General features: G+C 40.8%; 4 protein-coding genes across 5 annotated transcripts; 1 reads left to right on the forward strand and 3 right to left on the reverse strand.

Annotated features, from left to right (window-relative positions):
* Positions 1-545: 545 nt before the first annotated feature.
* sox32 (SRY-box transcription factor 32) lies at positions 546-1,928 on the reverse strand. Its single transcript, XM_077555060.1, has 2 exons — positions 1,688-1,928; positions 546-1,096 (listed from the first exon to the last, which is right to left on the reverse strand). The coding sequence occupies exons 1-2, from the start codon at positions 1,926-1,928 to the stop codon at positions 546-548; spliced, it is 792 nt and encodes a 263-aa protein (XP_077411186.1).
* Positions 1,929-9,840: 7,912 nt separating this feature from the next.
* Positions 9,841-12,273, reverse strand: mrpl15 (mitochondrial ribosomal protein L15). Of its 2 annotated transcripts, XM_077554481.1 has the most exons (5): positions 12,114-12,273; positions 11,584-11,744; positions 11,224-11,381; positions 10,611-10,776; positions 9,841-10,408 (listed from the first exon to the last, which is right to left on the reverse strand). In XM_077554481.1, exons 2-5 carry the CDS (start codon positions 11,686-11,688, stop codon positions 9,947-9,949), a joined length of 891 nt encoding a protein of 296 aa, XP_077410607.1. In that variant the 5' UTR covers positions 11,689-11,744; positions 12,114-12,273; the 3' UTR covers positions 9,841-9,946. The 2 variants fall into 2 exon arrangements, with proteins under 2 accessions (XP_077410607.1, XP_077410606.1); XM_077554480.1 differs by lacking the exon at positions 12,114-12,273 and having other exon boundaries at positions 11,584-11,813.
* On the forward strand, positions 11,754-14,852 carry lypla1 (lysophospholipase 1). Its single transcript, XM_077554482.1, has 9 exons — positions 11,754-12,694; positions 12,842-12,873; positions 13,365-13,430; positions 13,538-13,585; positions 13,656-13,726; positions 13,802-13,875; positions 13,958-14,059; positions 14,118-14,300; positions 14,379-14,852. The coding sequence occupies exons 1-9, from the start codon at positions 12,626-12,628 to the stop codon at positions 14,436-14,438; spliced, it is 705 nt and encodes a 234-aa protein (XP_077410608.1). The 5' UTR covers positions 11,754-12,625; the 3' UTR covers positions 14,439-14,852.
* A 1,097-nt stretch (positions 14,853-15,949) lies between these two features.
* LOC144040356 (regulator of G-protein signaling 20-like) lies at positions 15,950-19,833 on the reverse strand. The gene is made up of 5 exons (XM_077554483.1): positions 19,773-19,833; positions 19,158-19,333; positions 17,838-17,921; positions 17,535-17,769; positions 15,950-16,820 (listed from the first exon to the last, which is right to left on the reverse strand). The coding sequence occupies exons 2-5, from the start codon at positions 19,307-19,309 to the stop codon at positions 16,617-16,619; spliced, it is 675 nt and encodes a 224-aa protein (XP_077410609.1). The 5' UTR covers positions 19,310-19,333; positions 19,773-19,833; the 3' UTR covers positions 15,950-16,616.
* Positions 19,834-22,812: the final 2,979 nt, after the last annotated feature.

Below are 22,812 nucleotides of genomic sequence, written 5' to 3' on the forward strand. Positions count from 1 at the left end.
CCATTTCTACAGAGGTGTGTAGACTTTTTATATGCAGTGTAGCTTCGGTTTACTTCAAGTAAATACTTTTATTGACTATGTTGATTGTATTAACAGAAATTCTACCATATATTCTACAGAGATGGCAAATCCAGGTCCAGAAAGTAAAAACCCTGCCACAGTTTAGCTTTAAGCCTCTTATGCTAGCTAGCTAGCTAGCTCCCTAGCAGGTAAACAAGCACCCGGGGAGCTAGTTAGCTAGCACCTGGGGCTAAAGCCAAACTGTAGCAGGCTAGCTAGCTCCTTAGCCAGTAAAGAAGCACTCGGGGAGTTAGCTAGGGCGCTAATTAGCTAGCACCTGGGGCTTAAGCTGAACTGTGGCAGACTAGCTAGTTCCCTAGCAGGTAAACAAGTAGCAGGGAGATAGCGAGGGAGCTAGCTAGCTAGCAACTGGGGCTAAAGCTAAACTGTGGCTGGGTTTTTACTTTCTGGACCTGGATTTGCCACCTCTGCTTGACTGCTGGGTTAAAAATAACCCAATATAAATATAAATGATGTGTTCATGTTCAGGATAGCGAGCGCTGTTGTCTGCGGTAGCAGCCGAGATCCACCGCTTCGGGCCTGAGGGGACCCGGCGGGCCCAAGTACTGTTCAAACTCGCTGCGGTCCAGATCGTACAGCGTGTCCAGCTGGACCCGCTCCAGGTAGACGTCCAGCGAGGGCCCGCCGAAGAACCTGGACTCGGCCTGCTCGGCGTGCCGCTGCCCCCCGAAACGCAGGTGAGGCTCGCTCGGGTAGGAATCCCGCAAGGCCTCCTGACAAAAGGGACTGGTCGGGTAGCCCCGATCGGGATAAGCGCCGGCGAAGGAGCCGTGGAGTTGCTGGTGCTGGTTGTGGAGCAGGCAGGTGAGGTTGTAGGTCAGGTCCAAGCCGTCAGGGGGGCGCAGGGGCGGCGATGTTTCGGCGCCGGCCGTCTTGGCGCTTTTTTTCAGCTGCTTCCTGCGGCGGGGCCGGTACTTGTAGTCGGGGTAGTCGATGGTGTGCTGCACGCGCAGACGCTCCGCCTCCTGCATGTACGGACGCTTCTCGGACAGCGGCATCGATTTCCACGTCTTGCCTGCGGGCAAACATCAAGCGGGAAAAAGTCATTCAGTGCCAAAGACGACTTAAACCGTCGAGCCAACCAAAAGTTGAGTTGATGGTGTTTGGTTTGTTTTATTCATTTGGTCGAGGTTGACAAGTCTTGCAAGCACGTGAGGTGTTGTCATGAGCCAAACGGCCAGCAGGGGGAAGCGGTGCAACCATTTGAGAGGAAAAAGTTCCCTCTGTCCCCTACATTATTTATGGTTTGTATATCCAACCAATATGTGTTGATAGTTAGCTGAAGTCTGTGTCATTAATGAGCGGAAGAAAAATATTAGCTTGATGTGTTTGTCTTCACAAAAAGCTTTTTTTCTCCGGATATAAGGCAAAGCGGTTCAATTTCTTACAATGTTACTAGAGAATTAAAAAGGTAGAATCAATGTGAAATGAATCACACGGCATAATATTCTGTGGGGCTTGAAAAATCACTCAAAATGCTCGAAAATGGTTGTGATCGGTGCAAATGGCTGCCTTTTAATAAGTAAATATAACAATGAACAAATCTAGTAATGATAATAATGAAAATAATCAAATATAATTGAAAAAAATAACACCGATCTCTCACCGAGAATCTTGCTGAGGTCGGTGTTCTCCAAGTCGGGGTTGAGCTGGGCCAGCCGCCTGCGCTCCTCCTTGGTCCAGATGATGAAGGCGTTCAGAGGCCTCCGCACCCGCTGCCCCGGGGGGCCTCCGCACTTGTTGGGACCCTGGGCCGAGCGCAGCGAGCCGTGCGGGCCGGCCGGGTCCGAGCAGGCCGACGCGCCGTAGGGCGAGGCGCACGGCGGCTCCTCGCTGAAGTGGTGCATGCCGGGAGGAGGGGTCGGGAGGTCGCCGTCACGGGACCCTCGGATTTATTTGGGGCCTCGGCCAATGAGAGGAAGGGGATAGAAGGTGTGAAGTCCAGGTGAGGTCCCAATGCCCCCCCCCCCCCCCTCCTCCCTTCAGACACCCTCAAGGCATTCACGAATTTAACGTTTTTTTCCCCCAATTAAATTAAAATGCAGATTTTAAATTAATAGCAACGTTAACGTATATTTTTTTACTTCAATTTCCACTATAAATTTATGTTTTTGTTTCGTTTTCTATATTTAAAATAAAAATATATTTCAATTCCCATTAAAATGTGCGGTTAATTTTTTTGTTACTTTTTTCCATCAATTTACTCCTTAATTTCGCGCTTATTTTCACTTGCGTTCTTTTTATTTAAACGCTAATTACAATTTTTTTTTTAACGATTTAATTCACGGCATTAATGTAGTTGATTTTGTATTTTATTTTTTATTCCTCATTATGTCATGCTTATGCTCCCTCACATTTTCTTTTCTTTTTTTTTTCATGAAAACGTTTTTATTTTTTTATTAATCCAATCTTATCCCGTTGAAGTGTGCTGGAATCCAATCAATAGGTCCTGACAGTATTGATGGGTGTACATCAAAGTGGTGTTGGTGGTGGGGGGGGGGGGGTTAGTTACTAATTACATTGTGGCACTCAAGACGCCAACCCCCAACACACATACACACTTATCAAGCATCGTATGCGTCGTGTAGTGTGTGTGCGTGTGTTTGCGTGTGCGCGCGTGCGTGTTGTCCCATTTTCCGCAGATGATCAAACGCGCGCGTTTATTGCGCCTGGCAAATATTTGAGCTGATAGACGCGCACAAAGGGGACGCCGCGGCGATGACGATGACGACGATGATGATGATGATAAAGAGCGGTTCATCATCTGCAAGGAGAGACGACCCACGAATTTTAAAAAAAGAAAGAAAGATTACAAAAAAAAGAAAAGAAAGAAAGACAAGTGCGTGCTCGCCAAGTCTTGAAGTGTATTGAAAGCCTCAACAGACTCCCTGAAACCAACTTGGCCTTTTCACCTCCAAGCATTCAAATTTTCCAAAATACAGCCACACACACACACAAAAAGAAAAGAAATTGAAGCGTTTGCAATTTGAATTTTTAAAAAATCTTATTTCGTTCAAACAAAAAAAACAAAAACAATTTTATTAAAAGTGTATTAAAAGTGATTAATGATCCCATCGCCAGTGGTGTGAATTAGCTAATATTTTATTTAGAAAAAATACTTAATAAATAAATGCAACAATTATAAATAAAAAATAATAATATACTTTGTATATATAAAATATTTTTAATAAATACAACAATTAACAAACCTACATTTAGGTCTTTTTGTAAAGTGTGCTCTGCTTATGATTTTGTTTTGAATTTTAAAAAAAAAATGAAAGTCTAATGATTTCAAGACTAAATCACTTGGTATTTAAAAAAATTAAACATTTCGTTTTTTAATAAGCATTTGTTTAAATCAAATCAAATCAAAACATAGATGTAATAATTTTGTGTAATATTGAATTTTAGTTTCATTTTTTAAAAAGCATTCTTTTGATGATATTGTTCATTCGTCATCGTTTTTTTTTAAATATTATATTAATTTCCATTTAAGACTTTCAAAACAATCATGTAGACGTTCATGATTCTGTATAACGTTGACGTTGAAGTTTATATGTTATTATTATTCTTAAAAAAAAAGAAAAAGTTTATTTACAGACACCTTAATGAGGACTTAATCCATGAAACGTGAACGTGATCATATTGCAGCATGCTGTCCTGTCATCCTCGAATGATGATTGCAGGTGCCCCCCCCCCCCCCCTCGCAACCCCCCCGCGCCGTCCCGCCTCCATTACCGGCAAACAAAAGCTTGATGACACCTGCGCCAAAAAAAGCTAGCAAACATTTTTGCACCTGCGCCTCTTTTGTCCCGCAGACGAGTCGCTTATTGTCCCTTTTGCATCGCAATGGCGTCCATTAAAACTCGCGAGCTGGCGTGACGTCACGTGACGGCGAAGGTGTAAGATCCATGACGTCACCCGGCTTGGAGCTTAAACAAAAGCTCGCGTTTGGACTTTGCTAAGAGGAGGCTTGATGTGTTCAAGACTCATCAGGACTAAACGCGTGTAGTGTGGGGGTAAAGGGAAAAAAAAGGGGGGGGGGGTTGCTGGGGGGGGTGGATCCGAATCCACATCGACGGTGTTGAAGGTCACGCACGCGCCGATGTGCTGCGAAAGACGCAAAAGTGCAACAAAGCTGTTGCTTGTAATCGATTCAATCAATTAAGCACAGCGGGAATACAATAACGCTGGTTTCGGCTCACTGCGCCCCCTGCTGGCCGACAGGCCAAACGTGCACATTTGCCACTAAGTCACTGAAAATTCAGCACAATGTCAGTCCACGGAGTTTCATTAAAAATCTATAAATAACATTATTATAACTATCGCAATCTGTTATTTATATTTAATATGACATTTCTTTATGTTGTCATTTATATATAGGTACAATAATTCCACTCATTAGAAATGAAATATAATTATATTAATTTTTTAAAATGGTACTTTTTTTGTAAGGTGTCACTCCTAACACTCTTTATTAATTGCTCAATAATAACAATTTTAAAAAATGTCTTATTTGTAACAAACATGGTACATTGTCTTGCCTTATTGGACTAATCCAAAAGTAATTTAAAGTACTCAAATTACATTACTTTAATCTTATGATACTTGGATTATTACGGTTTTGAACAGATAACTAGTATCTGTACCAGAATACATTTTAAAAGTACCCCCCCCCCCCCCGCTTCCCTCCACAAACCTGGTTCTCGGTGGGGTGTGTAGATTTTTTAGATCTTTGCGTTGGCCTGCAGCTGCACATTAGCGCACCAAATGAGTCATTTTGAAGGGATTTCATAGTCTTAACTGCATTGAACTTGTTACTCATACTTTTTGTGACCCTCATATGCCCCCCCCCCCCACACCTCCCATGACATCAAGGTGTCATAATGAAGCACTGTATTCCTTGCATGGTGTTAGCAAACTTCTTCTTTTGGCTTTTGTATTGTATGGGCACAGCAGGCTGAAGATCCATAGAAAGCTCAGACAGCATTCTATGCAGCCAACTATGAACACAAGCCCCCCCCCCCATCCCTCTCTCTAAGTGCCCCCCCCCCTAGTGTAAATAGCGCCCTGCCCAGCCTTACGTCAGGCCAGCTGAGAGGATTACAAGCCCCCCCGCCCCTTCATTAGGTCCCCCACAATGATGAGGCGCTGATAACAACGTGGACTGAGCCAGACTTCAAACACCCTCCAAAAAAAAATACCCCCTCCCTCCCATTAAATGTCACAAGGCATGTGCGTGATGTGTTTAATATCAGGATCCATAAGGGAACCCAAAGTGGTTCCTTGACCTCCAATATTAGAACGTGCATGCAGGATTTTGTCAACTCAATAAATGGAAACATTTAGTAAAGATGATTTTTTTTTTTTCCAGAAATGCATTATTGTGTATAGAAAAATTAAATAAATTAATAATTAAAAAATATATATATATTTAAATGAAGAGAAAAGATGATTAATTAAAAAAACAAATGTATAAATTCAGAAATATTCTATTTTATGTGACTGATAAATTATAAATATCTGGGTGTTTACTTTTTATAAATAAATAAAAATACAAAATGAAATATGTAAATGCACAAATGTCATAGTAGTGTAATATTTATACTTAAATGTCAATTTTATAAATATAAACTTTTGTTATATGAAATAAAAACAAAAACAAATAAAAACAAAAACAATGCTATATGATAATAAATATAAATAAAATAAAAATAGCCTACATAGAGTATATGTGAAAAACTAGGCAAATATTCTATAAAATAATTTTAAAAAATACACCATAGATCATAAAAAAAATAAAAATAAAAAAGTACTTCCTATTGAATGAATATGACTTTCAAAAAAAAAAAAAGAAAAAAAGACTGCATTGCTGCAATTCCTTCGCAAATCAACAAGGCCCAGATAAGCCTGCTCGTTATCGGCACAAATGAAGGACGTCTGGACGTCTGGACGTCCTCCATATTGCAGCCGCGTGCGTGGGCACCTCAGAGCCGCTATTAAGTGGCCCTCGAGAGCCCCCAAACAAATCCTCACGTTCGTTAAGTGGCAGAAAATGTCTGCCGGCTGCTCTAATTAGGTGTGAACAGGTTAGACACAGACATTAGATTAATGTGCAGCGAGACAAATCCTTTTCAAGTCTACGGCCGCCGCCGCCGCCGCCCTTCCCAAACTTTTCACAACACAGCAACGAAAAGCAGCAGTTATTCGATTAATCGACAGCTAATCGATGATCAATTATCTTTTGCATACCAGCAAAATAGACAACCCATCTAATCAATTATCAAATGAATCCACAGCTATTTTGAGCATCGATTAATCGTGATGAGATCTTGTTAAACAAATCCGCAAAAAATTCAGCCTCGAAATAGCAAACGCTCACCAAAAAGCGGTCTGATTATCCCCAAAATTAGAATTTGCCAACGTCTGCTTTTACTTTGGAAAACAATCATCAACATGTTTGCCGATTTTCTGACATGAAACCCGACACAAAATTGAGCTAAAATCCCGATAAAATGCAAACGTAATCGTACTTACAAGTTAAATACAAGAAAGAAAGAAAGTAAATGTCTAAGCCTGTGTAACAATCATGAACTTTTAATTCAGTAATTCTTTTGTGTACCACTAGAGGGAGCCCAAGCTGTGCTAATGCAAATGGCATGAAACATCCAAATGGTGCAGATTTTTGTCCGATTTTGTCATTTAGTATTCTTTTACATCAAATTGTCACATTTTAGCCACTTGAAAGTCACAAAAAGAAAACAATTTGGAAAATTACACAGGATTGAATTGTGGTCAAATGGATTTTAGTCGTGAAATTTGGAAAATTCTTCTTTTTTTTTTTTTACTTTTGGGAAAAAGAGGAGAAAATTGGAGCAATTTGCCAATCATGGAAATCAAAATGTTGTGACAGCAAGTTAAAAAGGATTTAGACAATCCTGCTAACAAAATTTGACTTTTGTATGTTTTCTGCCAGATGACGTCGCTTATCAATTTTTGGACAAAGGAGCAATTTTGTGTAATATTCTCACACACTTTTTCTGATACAATCTGTCGCTCGGCCAATGTTTTCGTTTAGATTTACAACTTTTAAGTATCCTGACAAAGTGAACACAAATCAGAGAATTGTGTTTTTAAAATAACCACGTAGCTTAGCCTTTAAGCAATTAGCCTAACGCTAACACACAAAGCAAAATAGCATAAGCGTGCTAATGAAACTAGCATCGGGACTGATCATTTTTCAGGTTGACAAAATGCATTTGGATCGAACCGATGTTCGATCCAAATGGCAAAAAGTGACCCTGGCAACAACAAAAATGGCGAACAATCCGAAAAATGGAAACGCGAGTCAAAAGACGTCCAAAACAACAACAAGCAAGAATCAAGCAAGAGAAACGAGCGTTTTGAGAGTTGAAGTGCAAAAGATCTGCTGCTTTGAAGATAAGCCAGCGCGCCCGCCGCTAAACAATGACTCGGCGTTTTCTTTCCTGCGTTCTGATTTATTTGATGTGCTGAGGATGCAGCCCAGATTTGTCCTCAGACTATACGCCACTTCTACGTGTCACGTTGAAGCGCTAGAAGCCCCCCCACCCCTAAAAGAAAATCAACTTTTCTGTCCAAATCTCCAAGTCTCCGAAATGTCCAGCGGGTTGCGGCTGCTTCGGCTTTTGTGTCGGAGCACAAAGTCAACACACAAACATATGCTTCCTTTGATAAAGAAGCATCAAATAGTGCACTTATTTATAGCCAGGCGGCCATTTCCACGAAATAAACTATGAGGCCCAACTCCCTTTCCCAACTTTTCAAGTGAGCGCAGAGAAAAATGGGACACATTTATTCCTCTTAGGGTTCTTTGGATTGGCACTGGGGCATTTATTGGGACCCTTGCAATGGAGGCCACCTTAAGGTACATATTTGCTGTCTAGGTCAGGGATGGGTAACGTTTGAAAAACCAATCAATAAACCAATCAATAAATCACTCAATAAATCAATAAATCAATTAATCAATTAATCAATAAATGAATCAATAAATGCTCTCCTACCACAACTGATCAGTTTCAAGTTGTAATAGCATGGTCCGCCCCTAGGTGGCAGACATCAGTTAGTAGACTGTATATTAGACAAGCAAAAATGCCAACAACAACATTTTGTCAGCCATGATGGATTTTGTGACATTTTGGTGTCACTCAATCCACTATTTAATGATAATGATTAATGATGTTAAGACCAAAAAAAAAAAAAAAGGGTTCTGCATTGCATGTTGTCATCATTCTGGGAATCAAAGAGTGGCTGAAAAGTACAGAAACATAAAAAATAAAAAAAATCTTGCCAAGAATGGTCGATAGTTTGTTTAAAGTGTGTTAAGTTGACCTTTGCCTTGTTTTTTTTGTTTTTTTACCCAAAATATTAATCAAAAAAACATTGATAAACTTCCAATTTGTGAGAAATGGCTCCTGCCAACTCTCCAAATTAAACATATATTTTAAAATAATGGACGTGGGAGAAGAAAAAACAAATATAGTATATTATTTTTACTAGACAAACTTTTTTTATGCTGATATCAATTTTGGCAGATTTTTTTTTAAATTATTTTTTTTACTGATTTTAATTTTCTTTCAGAATCAAGATACTATTCTTCAAAAATACTCCCACAAATGTGGGCTATTGATCGCAAACAATATTTGTTCATTAGTACACACAAAAAGTAGTTTTCTTAACACATTTATGAAAGAATATTTTTGTATAAATGAATGAGGCAAAAATGTCCCCTTTGCCGCATGTTGATCGTAATGTGAAGTGTAACGTCGGCCTCCCGATTGTGTTCCATAAAAGGCGCGCGTCAAGACGTACAGCTGCCGCGCGTCATGTGACTCATTCCGAAGTTGCACGTGACACACGTCACCGGCATCTGTTTCCGGTTTTCATTCTTTCCACTCGTCTTGATTTCCCGCCTGCTCACCTGTCGCGCTCGGAATGTTTTCCCTTCAAAATGACAACGTGTGAACATTCCAAGACGTTTTGTAGTCAGTGGAAAAAAATATATAGATATATTCCAATTCATTTTAAGGTAGAAACTGGAGCTTTGGGCAATGAGCCCTGTTGCAAATGGCGACAAAGCACTACTTTTATAGAAACAAAGTTCCTTAGCTCACGTTAACGTTTCCTTGGCACCAAAATGAAAGCAAAGCACTACTAAGTCTGAATGACACTCATATTTCTTGGCATCAAGATACCACTAGATGGCAGCAAAGCAATATTATTATTATTACTTTGGCCAGTAAACAAAAATAGCAATACTGTATAGACAATATTGATGTAAGGATTCCACAAAAATAATAAATTGGCAATTAGGTGAATGTTAGTTGCGAATAATTATGTAGAGAACTATGAATACATTTCAGTACTTAACTTCAAATCATAAGTCAAGGTACTGCTCAATTAAAAACAAAAAAAAAACATGTTTAGTTCTGCCAAAAGAAGACTTTAATCCACATTTGCAAACCTCTGCTTTTACTTTAGGAAACCAATAATCAACATTTTTGCCAATTTCCTGACAGATGTTATGGACCAAAACAGTAAAGAATTTATAATCATTTTGTTATCCATCATCTGCGCAGTGAGTTTGAAAAAAAAAAAAAAATCAAAATAATTGTTAGTTACAAACCCAAAAAAATCGAGCCACTGTCCATGATGTAGTTTAAACATTCGGTGATACCACTGCATTCCACTAGAGGGAGCCCATGAACACAATTTACAAACTACTGCTTCAGTGCATTTTATTGGCGCTTTATGACAATTTATTGCAAATTATTTTGACCACTCAAGCTCAAGACCCACTTGGTTTAAATAATATACAAAATATCCACTAGGAGGCGTAGTATTTCAGTAGCTTCTCATCCGAGGGCTTGAGGATCTTCTTCTCGGCCATGTTGACGATCCAGCCCGGCGCCAGTCCAAAGAAGATTTGCCGCGTGTGCTTGCGGGCAGTAAGCATCTCGTACCGTTCGTCTCGGGAAAGGTCCGGCAACGTGTAGCCGTACTTGAGCGCCAGGGCCAGGCGCGCCCGCTGCACGTGCTCAGGGTTCGCCAGGTAGCCGCGGTTGTCCGGGTCCACGTAGTACGGCAGCAGGTCCTCGCCGGGCAGCATGCGTTTGGGGATGGGCTGGCCGCGCTGGAAGAACGGGACGGGTTTGATGAGGATGGCCAGGCTGATGGGGTCGTAGAAGGCGCTGGTCACCACGCCGCCGTTCCTCTCCACGGCGGCGATGGCTTTCTCGGACGCGCGCTGGACCTCGATGTTCACTTTGGCCGAGAACAAGTCGGCGCCCTGGAAACACAAATGTGAGATGTTGTGAGTGGCGACATCTGGTGGCAGATTAAAAAAATACACCAACAAACTCACAAAATCATTGAAGAGAAATGCTGGCATTGAAATCGGGATTCAATTTTATTTTTTTGCCATTAAATTCAGCAAATATTTTTTTTTAATGCATTGTGGGGAAAAAAATGTGATATGTGATACAACGTACTTCGTCCACCAACTGTACGCCCAAGTCCCTCTTGAGCGGCTGCACGGTGACGCCGCGCCCGTTGACCAGCTGCGTCAGGTCGATGGGCTGGCTGGGGTCAACGCGGCCCAAGTCGATGAGGTACTGAAGGCGCCTCAGAGACAGCGGCTGGCACTGAGGACGCCGGCTGAAGCGGAACAAAAACAGGACATGGCGGCCAAAAACAGGTTGGTTACCTGGTGACTCGTTGGCGTATTTCCTCAACTAGACCTCAAATTTAGGGGATTTTAAACCGAGATTGGGGGATTTTTGGAAGAAACTTTGTGTAGTCGGAACCACAAAATTTTGTCCCTGATAAATACATTCCAGTGGGCCAAGATTTTTTTTTTGTTCTTAGCCCATTTAAAAACAGATTCAACTCATCTGTAATTTAACTCCCAAAATATTTATTATTTTGTCTTAGTATCTTTTAAAATTATTTAAAGTACAATAATTGGTTTTACTTTATGTATAATCATATTTATGTAATTTACATGACAAATATTAATTTTTTAAAGATTTTACTTACAAAAATATTTATGACATCAGTGAGAAGTCTTGACACGAATAATAATAATAATAATAATAATAATACCTGTGTCCTTCATTGTAGCCGTATTTGGGGATGAGCAAATAAAAAGGTGTCTGTCCGCCTTCGAAGCCGAGCCGAGGCCGGTTGCCTCGCTGCCGCTGGCCCTTGTGTCCACGTCCGCTCCGGTTGCCACCGTGCTGCCCTCTGCCCCGACGTTTTTCCTACAAAACAATGCAAAGTGTAAAGACGAACCCATTACAGTGAGTGGCTCGGTTAGCGTTAGCATTAGCTTCGCGAGCGAACCTCTATGCCGATGTTGCCATGCTAGCTAGTTAGCCGACGTTGACTTTCAGAAAGTACGGTTAGCATTAGCCACGCTAGCCAGGTAGCCCGCATTTACGGTGTGTCAAAATGCAACCTTACCTTCTTTGTGGCGCCGGGCTCGGGCCTGAGGTTGGCCAAGGATATGCGCGGCAGGTTCCGCAAGGCTTCGAAAGCTTTGCCGCCGGTTTTGTGGGGGAAAGACATAATTGTTGCGAGTCACTTCACATGTCGGTACAAACTTGGCGACGATCTTAGCTAGCCTGTAGCCAAGGACAACAAGACGACCAGGGTCACGTGACGTGCGTGACTTCGGAAGTGATTCAACTCAATATTGAAAAATACAATTGTTTAAAAAAAGAAGAAAAATAAGTAATCTAGTTTTTATTATTATTTTTATTATTTTTTTACATTTAATCCTTAAAATAGTTATCAATCACCGCTTGAATCCTGTTCGTCGCCCTTTGGTGGAGCCAATCATGAAGCGGGAAAAAAGGTTTGAAATTCACTTCAAAAATGTAATCATAAAAATACGTTTTATTCTTAAAATATTTTAAAAAGCGTTGCCTCGTCTAACTTTGCATTTACTTCCCGTGAGCCTTTACAACAACAAAAAACAAAAGCTGGTTTACCTGCAAACCAATCACCGCCTCGATTTTATGTCCATTTCCTTCGGCGAAGCCAATCAAAATAAGAGAAATCGTGATTCGGAAGTAAGCCTTACCCGGGTACGTTTAAAAAACATTTTATTATCACATAAAAACATTCGTGGTCTTGGAAAAAAAAATATTTCAAAGCTCTAATGCTACATTTTAATTATGTAAAGTAGTGATCAAAGCGTTGCATCATCTGACTTTACCGTTAGGTAAAATATTGGCGTTTCAAAGAACCAATCGCCGCCTTCATTTTTTACGTCTTCCTACGTTCAACCCAATCGTAAAGGAGAAAAGGCGGGACTTCCCGTGCCACCTCTCGACGTCCCAAGTAATGTGATTCGTATGATTAGCTCGTGTGTTGTTTTCTTCAAACGAAACTCCCTCGAAATAAACGTTTTAAAAGCGGCCGTCTGACACTCGTCCTTTTGACATTTCGCCTCGATATTTCGCGTAATAGCGGCTTCTTCACGGGTACTTCGTTTTATTGTATGTGCGGCAATAACATGTCGGCGCCTCTACCTGCCATCGTGCCTGCTGCCCGCAAAGCCACCGCGGCGGTGAGTCTATAATCCCGACTACCTTGCACCTACTCCCTCCAACACATCCCTTATGTCGCTTTTATGACCATAAACCTCACCAGTCGTGTGTATTTGCAGAATAAGCATCAGCCGCCAACTAACTGATGTCATTCCAAACCTTTGCAGGTGATCTTTCTGCATGGACTCGGTGACACGGGGTAGGTCACCTTGTTTGCATCTCAAATCTTACTTACACTGACTACGACATAAAATAACGGCGGTGTATTTATTTGTATGGTCAGCAAAGATTCAACTGCCACTGTAGCGAAAACATAAGTCACATAAATCTTTCCGTGTGCGACGGACAATTACGAGATTACGTCATAATTACGTCACCTGTCAAAATGCCAGCGTTACTCGTTGAAAACGAGTTGGACTTGATTTGGGAGGATTATTTTGATTTCAAAATGTGATGAAATGTCGTTTGGCGAGTATAACAATCGCAATATGAACAGAAATTGGCCATAATTGTACATGATTACATTATTAAATTGAAGGAATCAAAACTGTGTATGCATACAAATTAGTCCTAAGATTATCTGGATCTATTTTTTCATGAATTTTTATACTTGCTTGTGTTTGTATGTGTACTGTATACACATATGTTAACTGTACTGTATAATCCCCTTCCTCGTATTTTTTTGGACAGTCACGGCTGGGCAGAAGCATTTGGTGGCATCAGGATTCCACACGTCAAGTACATTTGTCCGCATGCGTATGTATTCCTTTCAAAATTAGCATAAGACTTAACCGTCTTTTTTTTTTTTTCTCACTATATTTGACATGATTATACTTAATTCATTTTTAATATTTTTATTACAGGCCTACCATGCCTGTCACCTTAAACATGCGAATGTCAATGCCTTCCTGGTAAGTGGCCGCACATGAATATGTATTAAAAATATGTTTGCATGTATTGTAGACGATTGTTTGTGTTCAGGTTCGACATTTACGGTTTGAGTCCCGAAGCGGAAGAAGACGAGGCCGGCATCAAGAGAGCGTCAGACAACCGTGCGTGTGTTGCTTCAAAAGTGATGTCATCGCGTTGCATTCAGGAAAATCGCGTAACTTTTGATTCCTCTGCAGTTAAAGCCATGATAGACCAGGAAGTGAAGAACGGCATTCCCTCCAATAGAATCGTCGTGGGTGGATTCTCGCAGGTCAATATCCCAAAAGTAGTTTTTTTTTAAATATATTTAAAGCTCCCTGAACCGACACATTTGATCATATTTGACCTGACAGGGCGGCGCTTTGTCGCTGTACACGGCGCTGACCAGCCAGCAGAAGCTAGCCGGCGTGGTCGCCCTCAGCTGCTGGCTTCCTCTGCGCAACGCCTTCGCTCAGGTAGGCGTGGCACTTTGATTCCAGCCACGCCCCCCTCCTGCTAACGGCTCTCCCGTAGGCGTCGGCGGGCGTGGGCGTGGCCAACAAGGACATGGCCGTGTTGCAGTGCCACGGCGAGGCCGACCCGCTGGTGCCCTTCTCCTTCGGCACTCGCACCGCCGACAAGCTGAAGAGTCTCCTGGGTCCCGACAACGTCACCTTCAAGGCGTATCCGGGCCTGCCGCACAGCGCCTGTCCAGAGGTTCGAGACCAACCAAGTTTTTTTTTTTTGGGGGTGGGGGGGGGCATCATACGAACCAACGATGTTGTTTGCGTGCAGGAAATGGTCGACATCAAGCGATTCATCGAGAAGCAGCTGCCCGCCCTCAGCGACGAATGAGCGCCGCCGCATCCAATTGGACTCGGATCGAGGACACTTGACGATAACAAACACGCCTCCACCGCTGCTTAAGAGGTGTGCGGGACCGCTTCACGTTGCGCTCCGGGTGAGGCTCGTCCCGTCCGTCCCGTCACAGAGCGACGTTACGGTAGAGTCACGTCAGTCGCTTGATTGTGATGCTAAAAAAGCCATTTCCTGTTCCGGGGTATTTAAAGCTGTACTTTTAACGCACAATTAATGGGCTATTGTTAGTATTACTTTTTTTTTGCTAATGTGTTGCTAAAAGTGTAGCTCAGTATCTGTTAATTCGACAAGTTTAATTGCATACTCGATAAATGTGTTTTTTAGGCTCATTTCAAGATGACAGATTTTCTTATTTTGATATTAAAAGCCGCCTGCGGCAGGTAAAATTGACCCATTTTTAGCATGCTGTTGTTTTTATTTGAATGAGAGCAAGTCACTAGTCACAAATTATTGATTGAAATGGTAAGTAAGGGTGTCAATAAAATTGCTTATTGGGATTTTGTTTGTAAGAGTTTAAGCGTGGAAAAAATAATAATCACGATTATTTTGGTCATAATTGAAATCATGATGATTCAAATAATTATTTTTTTGTGTACGAAACAAGAAAAGGTTTAAACATTTATTTATGTGAAACACTATGTAATTAAATGAGTCATTTCAAAATAAAAATGTGCAAATATATAAATTTAAACAACTCAAAATTAGTATTAATAATCTTTTATTTTTGTAATTGTGTGTAATCATTAAAATTTTTTATTGAATTTTGATTAATTGCACATCCCTGATTTGAAATATTGTACAGTTGAACGCTACACTTTAGCATGCATTTTTAATGAGAAAACATTGATTGAAATGGTGCGTAAAGGAGTTAACAATGAAATTGTTTATTGATTAAAAAAAATACTAATAATAATTTTTCCAGATAATTGGCTAGTGAAACACGCCACGGGTCAGATTGACCCCTGGACATTCGTGCTATCCCTTTTTAACAATCAACGGTAAATGCTATGTTTCAGACCAGGCAATTAAAAAAATGCCATAGAAAATGATGTTTAAATATAAAAACAAAACCTTTTGTAGGGCTACTCGATGATGGAAAAAAATAATGATCATGATTATTTTGGCATTAAAGAAAATCACAATTATTTGTTCTTTGTTACAAAACAAGAAAATGTAAAAAAAAATTAAAAAAAATAAATATTAAGACTAATTTGCAACACTATAATTCTGCTAGTTCCTTTTGGACAACACAAAATTGTATTAAATAAGTTATTTTTAAAATAAAAAAAAAAGGTACAAAATGTATAAATTTAAACAACTCAAAAATGAGTATTAATAAAAAAAAATTCACGATTATGTTGATTTTGTAATTGCGGAGTGTAATAATTGAAATTGCAATTGAATATCGATTAATTGCACAACCCTAAATTTTTGGGCGTGGATTTTTCCGAAAACTGTTTTCAGTGACATTGAATGAAAAGCGTCCATCAAAACAACATGATTGTGCTTTTATTGAACTGCTTTCACACCAACATTTTTGCCCTGATGCACAACTAGAACTATAGCGGCGGCCATGTTTTCACGTCGTCTTTCCTCGTAGAAGACGACGCATATCACAGTATCCAAAATGCACAGCCTATATATATATATATATGTGTCTATATTGCTATATTTAGGTATCTGTATATCTTTCTATACATAGATATTTAGAAATCAATATAGATGTATAGCTATATTCGTACGTCATCCGTATTATTATATCCAGGTTATGTAAGCTGGAGAAGAGCTGAAAAGCACCAAAGTCAGATGTGGCACCCGTCGGGATGTACTCGAAATGTAGAAGATCTCGTCCCAAAGGCACTTCCCGTCTTCTAAACTGTTTGTCAAAATGAAAAGTTTCGATGTTTTTTTTTTTTTTTTTTAAGGCTCACGATGCGGACCTAAAACAGCGAAATGCGGCCGACGCGACCGTGCGGCCCCTCCTGGAAACAAGGTAGAAAAGTGCAACGTCGTCAAGCGCCAGGGAGTGTAGAAAAATAGACATTTGTGGGCCAGCTGTGAATGCGGGACATCGAACCCGAACCCCTTTGGGACACATGCGACTTTTTTTTTCCCCCTCTCTCCCGTTTTTTTTAAAGCTAAATGGTGAGTCTTCTATGGCGCGGTCGTTGGCGGCGGCGGTGGCGGCGCCTCCAGGCTCTTGATCAGGTCCGTGTAGGCGGCGGAGTTGATGTAGCGCGGGTACGAGTCTCTCTGCATCAGCGTGTAGATCTGCTGCTGGGCGTCGTCAAAGGTGTGCGAGGTGGGCTCCAGCATGTTGCGGTTGATCACGTCGCGCACGCGCGAGTCCAGGCTGACCTGCGGGGGGCGATCAAGAGCCGTTTTAACGTCTCGCGGTTGTTTCTTTCGTGATTAATCGCATGACTTGACTAGTTAACTCACGATTAATCACAAATGTTATATCTGTTCTAAAGGTACAATAAAAAAAAATCTAGGTTTTCATACTCTTGTTAACAAAAGTGGGGAAAAAAAGTTAGAATAAATAAAATAAAAAATATAATTGATTCGGGGCGTCAGGCGATTAAAGTTTTTAGTCGTAATTAATTGCATATAACTTCGCTAGTTAACTTAAATGAGCGAGCTCGCTTGATCCCACCTGGGTTTAAAGCCAAACTGTGGCAGGGTTTTTACTTTCTGGACTTGGATTTGCCACTTCTGGCTCTGGAATTGAGAAGACAAATGTAGTGTTTCTGTCATCAACGTCCAACATGAAACACTAATGCCACCTAGTGGTAGAATTTTTTTTTTACCTCACAAATCTATGACTCAAGGTTTCACAATCCTTTTAACAGTAACTATGAATCACTCTAAAATTACTGTATCATTGAACTAAATGATGTAACCACATTTATGTTAATTAACGAGTATAAAAAACTTGTATTACAAAAAGTTGCAAATCGTCCTTGATGCCATAGTGAACGACAGTAGGACTCTTGACATGCATTAATTTTCACCATGTTGCAAAAACACGAGTTTTCCGCCATTTTGAGACCCTGGAAAAGGTTTGTTTACCTCCTTCGGGGACAGGATGGAGATGAAGTCCTCGTATATTTGCCGCACTTTGTCCTCCACCACCGTCTTGTTGGTCTCCTTCTTGAGCTCCTCGCAGGCCAGCCAGAACATCATGTTCTCCTCGCTGAACTCGGTGCGCAGGAACTGGCGGAAGCAGCCGCGCCCCGCCGCGCTCTTCATCACCTTCTCGAACGACGACGTCCACGACCGAGCGTCCTCCGGCGTCGGCTTGGGGCTTCCGGACCACAAGATGGCATCGGATGAGTCCTGAGTCCTGAGTTCACCTTCAAAAGCGGATCTCACCTTTCTTCGCAGTTGTTGGCGGCTTCCGTCCTGCGATCACAAGCCGACCTCTGGATCGTCTCGTCTTCGCCTCGAACGGTTAAACTGCAAGAAAGCAAATGTTCCCGTTCAAGGGACGGACGGACGGACGGCATATTAATAGATGGTAACAGTCGTCGGGCGTGTACCTCCGGGACCGCCGCGCGAATGGCAACAAGAAATGTCATTAAAATGTACACAGCACCTGACACCAGGTCTAATTGGGTTCGCCGTCCCACGAGGGAACGGCGCAACAATTAGGACGCGCCCCAGGAGGCCGAAAACAATCACTCACACGTCCCTCAAGGACGTAAGTGCGCCATGATTCCAAAACACGTCCCACCCCCTTCCGAAAATGTCAACGTCATCTTGAAATTGTCGAGATCTATATTGCAGGCATTCATTTCATCCGGTGGATGCTGACATTAGCATTGTGGCTAGCAACGACTTCAGGGTAAGGAGTCATTTCAGGCTACATGTAATTAGCATAGTTGCTAATAGCTTGCAAGAAAATGACTGGCAACGCTTGACTTACTTTTTCACTTGGACATCATTTCGCATGGGGAAAATTGTTCAAAAATATAATTAAATTTTAGAGAATTATTTGTTGCTTTAATATTAGAATGAACAATTGCACATCAAATAAAAATTAAAGCTGTCAAATGATTAAATATTTGAATCAGATTAATCACTTTTTTTTTTTTTGTTTTGCCCGCCAAATTTAAAAAGCACCTGTTACGTGTTCTTTTTTTTTTTACATTTAAAGTTATGAAGACGTCTTCAAAAAAAAAAAAAAAATCCACTGCACACGCTCGTGCTCCTTTTCTAATCAATTAATTACGCTTTAACTTTGACAGCCCTAAAAAAAAAAAGCACAAAATTATAAAATAAAACGAACATGGCTCTTGAAATATATTTAATTATTAGTAAAATAAACAATGCAGTTTAAAAAAAATGTGATTAAACAACTTGCTAATTAATTGCATATATGAATAATAAACATGGGATATTAGCAAAAAATAATTACTTATTAAACAACTGGCTATTTATATGGAATAATTTTAGGATGCACATGAAAAATGGGTAATTTTTTCACACATACAAAATCTAAACTTTTTTGCTTTATTAAACAATGTTCATTCATTTATAATGAATAATACAAATAAAAATGAGCATATGTTCACGAAATTCAAATTATTATGCCTAATTAATTATAATTGAAATAAAAGCTAAAATAACCAATTTCTGGCATTAATTATACCCCCCCGCCCATTTAGACAATTTTTTTGTGAGTCGAGTTACCAGGAGCAGCTGCAGCAGCAGCACCAGCAGAAGCAGCAGGCGTTGGAGGCGTTTCCGGGGGCGTTGGCGGGGGCGTCGGCCATCCCGTGGCGGGCGTGCAGGACGGCGGCGGCGGCTTCCTGGTGCACTTGCATCTGCTGCCTCTTGCGCATCTCCAGCCGCTCCGAAGCCGGCAACTGCGAGCGACGCCACACGCGACACCAGCCGTGCAATATTAGTCACATCTGCACCCCCCCTCACCCCACCCCACCCCATCCCATATCCCTCCTCCACCCTTCAGTGAATGGACGCAGCCCGGCCACAAGGCAGCATCCATCTGCCTCTTGCCACCCCCCCCCCCCCCACGATCAAACACTTCTCCAAATACAAGCAGCACATCTGCATTTAAAACGCTCATCTTATTTGCATTGTAAACGCTCGTGCAGCGGATTCGCGTTGCATGCAAATACGAGTAACCAACCAAGCCTGGCTTTGGATGCTGCGTTAGCATTACACCCCCTTAAAAAAACACACACACACAAGCACTAATTACTCCTTCAAAAACATCCACCCCTCCCCACAATGTATAAATATAGAATAGCAGATAAACCCCCCGCCCCATTCGTATGTACTCACTGTGTCACCATGAATGCCAGAATGCAGGTGCTGGTTTTTTTTTTTTTGCAGCGGGGGAGGGAGGGGGAGGACGAGGAGGGTGACGCGCATGCGCGAACTGGAATGAACCGTACTGGCCCTTTAAGGATTTCCAGTTGCTTCAAGATAAATAAACTACGTTAAATGTGACTTTCGTTTTGAAATACAGCAACAACAAAAAAAAGAAGATATAACCAGAGTGCGTATTGTTCATATCGTTTTGCTTTTAACCAGCAGGTGTTTTGTAGAGGCGCAATACAGCGGGCGGCCACCAGAGAGCAGTAAAGCTGCGCACCAACGTCAGTGAAATAGAAGAAATTTATCAGGTATCATTTTAAAGGAATTTACAACACCAAACTTAACTAGTATATAGAACAAGCTAGCATTTTTAAAAGATAGCTTACCATGCTTGTAAGACTCATCCATTCATCAATAGCTATCTAATTTATACATATTTACATTTAGGCCTGACAATTTCTTTTTTCTTTTTCAACCTGTCCTCTGTTATTGGCTGAAAGGCTCAACTATTTGGTGTTTTATGCCCGGGCTAAATAAAGCAATAAAAGTATTGCTTTGGCGCCATCTTGTGGCATCTTGAAGCCAAGGAATTTCCTGGAGAGGCTTCATTTTGTAAAAAGTAGTGCTTTGCCACCATCTTAGTGCCAAGGAGGGAACTATGTGGAAGTAGTTGGGGAGTTTTTTTTTTTTCATTTCACCATCTTGTGCCACCTTAATGCAACTACTAAGGCTCAGTAACTCTGTGGGGATCCTGGAGGAGAAAACACAGAATGACTAATAGGAAAGCAGTAATTGTTTTTTTATGGGTTACAAAGCATCATTGCACTTCTGGTGCCTTTCTGTCCAAAATCAAGATTTTGTTTTACAATCTACATTTTCTGGTTGAAACTATTAAATAATTATTCACAGGCAGCGGGCAGTTATTATTTGCAAATATTGTGCTGGTTGCCTTGCCCAAATAATGGCTGCGTGCTCACTGTAATAATTCAGGAATATTTGCTAGCCGGGACCCGAATCATCAATCCAGCAGTAGATTTCATTTCAGCTCTCAGACGGCCTCTGGCTCTTAAATTGCCCACAAAAACTCATCATAAAAAAACAAGAGAGGGAGAAGAATGTAAAGAGGAGCTGTTGCTGTCTTATCACGGCGATATGTCCTGCCTGTCGGTGGCGGGCGGCGGCCATTAATAATGCACAACAACTTGTTAGCGGCAAGATGCTAAAATGGCCGCCGCCGTAAAACTTGGTCAAGATGTGCCGGTGTGCGCTTAAAATATGTCAATAAATCCTCTCTATCTCTCCAGGATGCTAAAATACAATAAATACAGCAAAAAAAATTGAGTCTACAACGTTTAGTTTAGGTGTGAGAGCCAAAATGAACTTTTTATTGCTTTAAAACCCTACTTTGAAACCCTAACCCTAGTTTAAAACCCTACTTTGAAACCCTGACCCTAGTTTAAAACCCTACTTTGAAATCCAAACCCTAAATTAAAACCCTACTTTGAAATCTAAACCCTAAATTAAAACCCTACTTTGAAAGTATAACACTAATTTAAAACCCTATATTGAAACCCAAACCCTAGTTTAAAACCCTACTTTGGTTTCAAACTAGGGTTTTACATTAGGAATAGGGTTTCAAACTAGGGTTTTACATTTGGGTTAGGGTTTCAAATTAGGGTTTTACATTAAGGTTAGGGGTTCAAACTAGGGTTTCACATTAGGGTTAGGGTTCCAAACTAGGGTTTTACATTAGGGTTAGGGTTTCAAACTAGGGTTTCAAATTAGGGTTGGGGTTTCAAACTAGGGTTTTACATTAGGGTTAGGGTTTCAAACTAGGGTTTTCAAATTAGGGTTTGGGTTCCAAAGTAGGGTTTTAAACTACGGTTTGGGTTTTAAAGTAGGGTTTCAAATTAGGGTTGGGGTTTCAAAGTAGGGTTTTACATTAGGGTTTCAAACTAGGGTTTCAAATTAGGGTTGGGGTTTCAAAGTAGGGTTTTACATTAGGGTTTCAAACTAGGGTTTCAAATTAGGGTTGGGGTTTCAAACTAGGGTTTTATATTAGGGTTTCCAAATAGGATTAAAAAAAATAATAATAAAAAAAATGACCATGTATAGTAAGGCTTTTTTTTTAAACAAAAAATGACCATATATAAGAAAGCTTTTTTTCTTTCTTTTTTCTTAAAGAAAAATACAAATAATAAAAATTGACCATGTACAAACTAAAACAAAACAAGTCACTTGAATGAAGCACAATGCATGGTGATTGTTTATTGAAGATACAGATGTGCAATTTTAAAATGACGCACTATATAGGCTATACTACGAATGGCCACTGGGGCCCCCAATCTTCTTGCTTGGGGCCCCTGGGGAATGTTGCTACGCCACTTGTTCCACTTTCAGGTGGCAAGTCGTCCGGCATTACCTGCTGTTGTCTTCGGGAGCAGTCTGAAATCAAAATTGCTCTCTGGAAAATCTAAAAGTGTTCGGTGTTGCCTTCACGCACAGTTTGAAATCACACTTTCCCCCAACTAAACAATGACAGACTGTTACAAATGTCATTCATTTGGAGTCTGCCATTTAAAAACAAACAAACAAATCAAGCCATCCAATGTTTGTCTCGAGTTGCCTTCAGGAGCAGCTGGAAATCAAATTGATGTCATTAAGCACACCTTTAAAAAAAAAAAAAAAGACAACTTTTTAATTTGGGAACAGTCAGGAATGACATTTTTTTTTCCCAAAAGTCTTGTTCTTGTTCTTTCACGTTTGCGATTTGTCAAAATTTGTCCAATCTACTTGAGCCACTTGAGTACTTTTTTTCTCCCTTTCTATTCTTTCTTTTTGTTAACGCAGCAATTTTTTTGTTCGCTCGTATCACAATCTCGCGCACGCGCCAACAATACTGCAGGACTTATTGTTTATATGAGTAAAAAAATACAACAACGGGGTTTGGGGGGCAGGCGCTTAATGAAAAATATCATCTGGTGTTGCCTTCAGGGAAATCACG

This window comes from Vanacampus margaritifer, chromosome 20 (assembly GCF_051991255.1).
Source record: "Vanacampus margaritifer isolate UIUO_Vmar chromosome 20, RoL_Vmar_1.0, whole genome shotgun sequence".
NCBI lineage: Eukaryota > Metazoa > Chordata > Actinopteri > Syngnathiformes > Syngnathidae > Vanacampus > Vanacampus margaritifer.

What these genes read in the sequence shown, in the direction of transcription:
- sox32 (XM_077555060.1), bottom strand. Translation starts at nt 1,928, where the DNA reads ATGCACCACTTCAGCGAGGAGCCGCCGTGCGCCTCGCCCTACGGCGCG. An exon ending in CGACCTCAGCAAGATTCTCG is followed by an intron (nt 1,097 to 1,687) that starts GTGAGAGATCGG and finishes GTTTGCCCGCAG; the next exon opens with GCAAGACGTGGAAATCGATG.
- mrpl15 (XM_077554481.1), bottom strand. Translation starts at nt 11,688, where the DNA reads ATGTCTTTCCCCCACAAAACCGGCGGCAAAGCTTTCGAAGCCTTGCGG. An exon ending in AGCCCGGCGCCACAAAGAAG is followed by an intron (nt 11,382 to 11,583) that starts GTAAGGTTGCAT and finishes ATTGTTTTGTAG; the next exon opens with GAAAAACGTCGGGGCAGAGG. An exon ending in GGCTACAATGAAGGACACAG is followed by an intron (nt 10,777 to 11,223) that starts GTATTATTATTA and finishes GTTCCGCTTCAG; the next exon opens with CCGGCGTCCTCAGTGCCAGC.
- lypla1 (XM_077554482.1), top strand. Translation starts at nt 12,626, where the DNA reads ATGTGCGGCAATAACATGTCGGCGCCTCTACCTGCCATCGTGCCTGCT. An exon ending in CCCGCAAAGCCACCGCGGCG is followed by an intron (nt 12,695 to 12,841) that starts GTGAGTCTATAA and finishes AAACCTTTGCAG; the next exon opens with GTGATCTTTCTGCATGGACT. An exon ending in CATGGACTCGGTGACACGGG is followed by an intron (nt 12,874 to 13,364) that starts GTAGGTCACCTT and finishes TTTTTTGGACAG; the next exon opens with TCACGGCTGGGCAGAAGCAT.
- LOC144040356 (XM_077554483.1), bottom strand. Translation starts at nt 19,309, where the DNA reads ATGCGCAAGAGGCAGCAGATGCAAGTGCACCAGGAAGCCGCCGCCGCC. An exon ending in TGCTGCTGCAGCTGCTCCTG is followed by an intron (nt 17,922 to 19,157) that starts GTAACTCGACTC and finishes GCTTTCTTGCAG; the next exon opens with TTTAACCGTTCGAGGCGAAG. An exon ending in CCATCCTGTCCCCGAAGGAG is followed by an intron (nt 16,821 to 17,534) that starts GTAAACAAACCT and finishes CGCCCCCCGCAG; the next exon opens with GTCAGCCTGGACTCGCGCGT.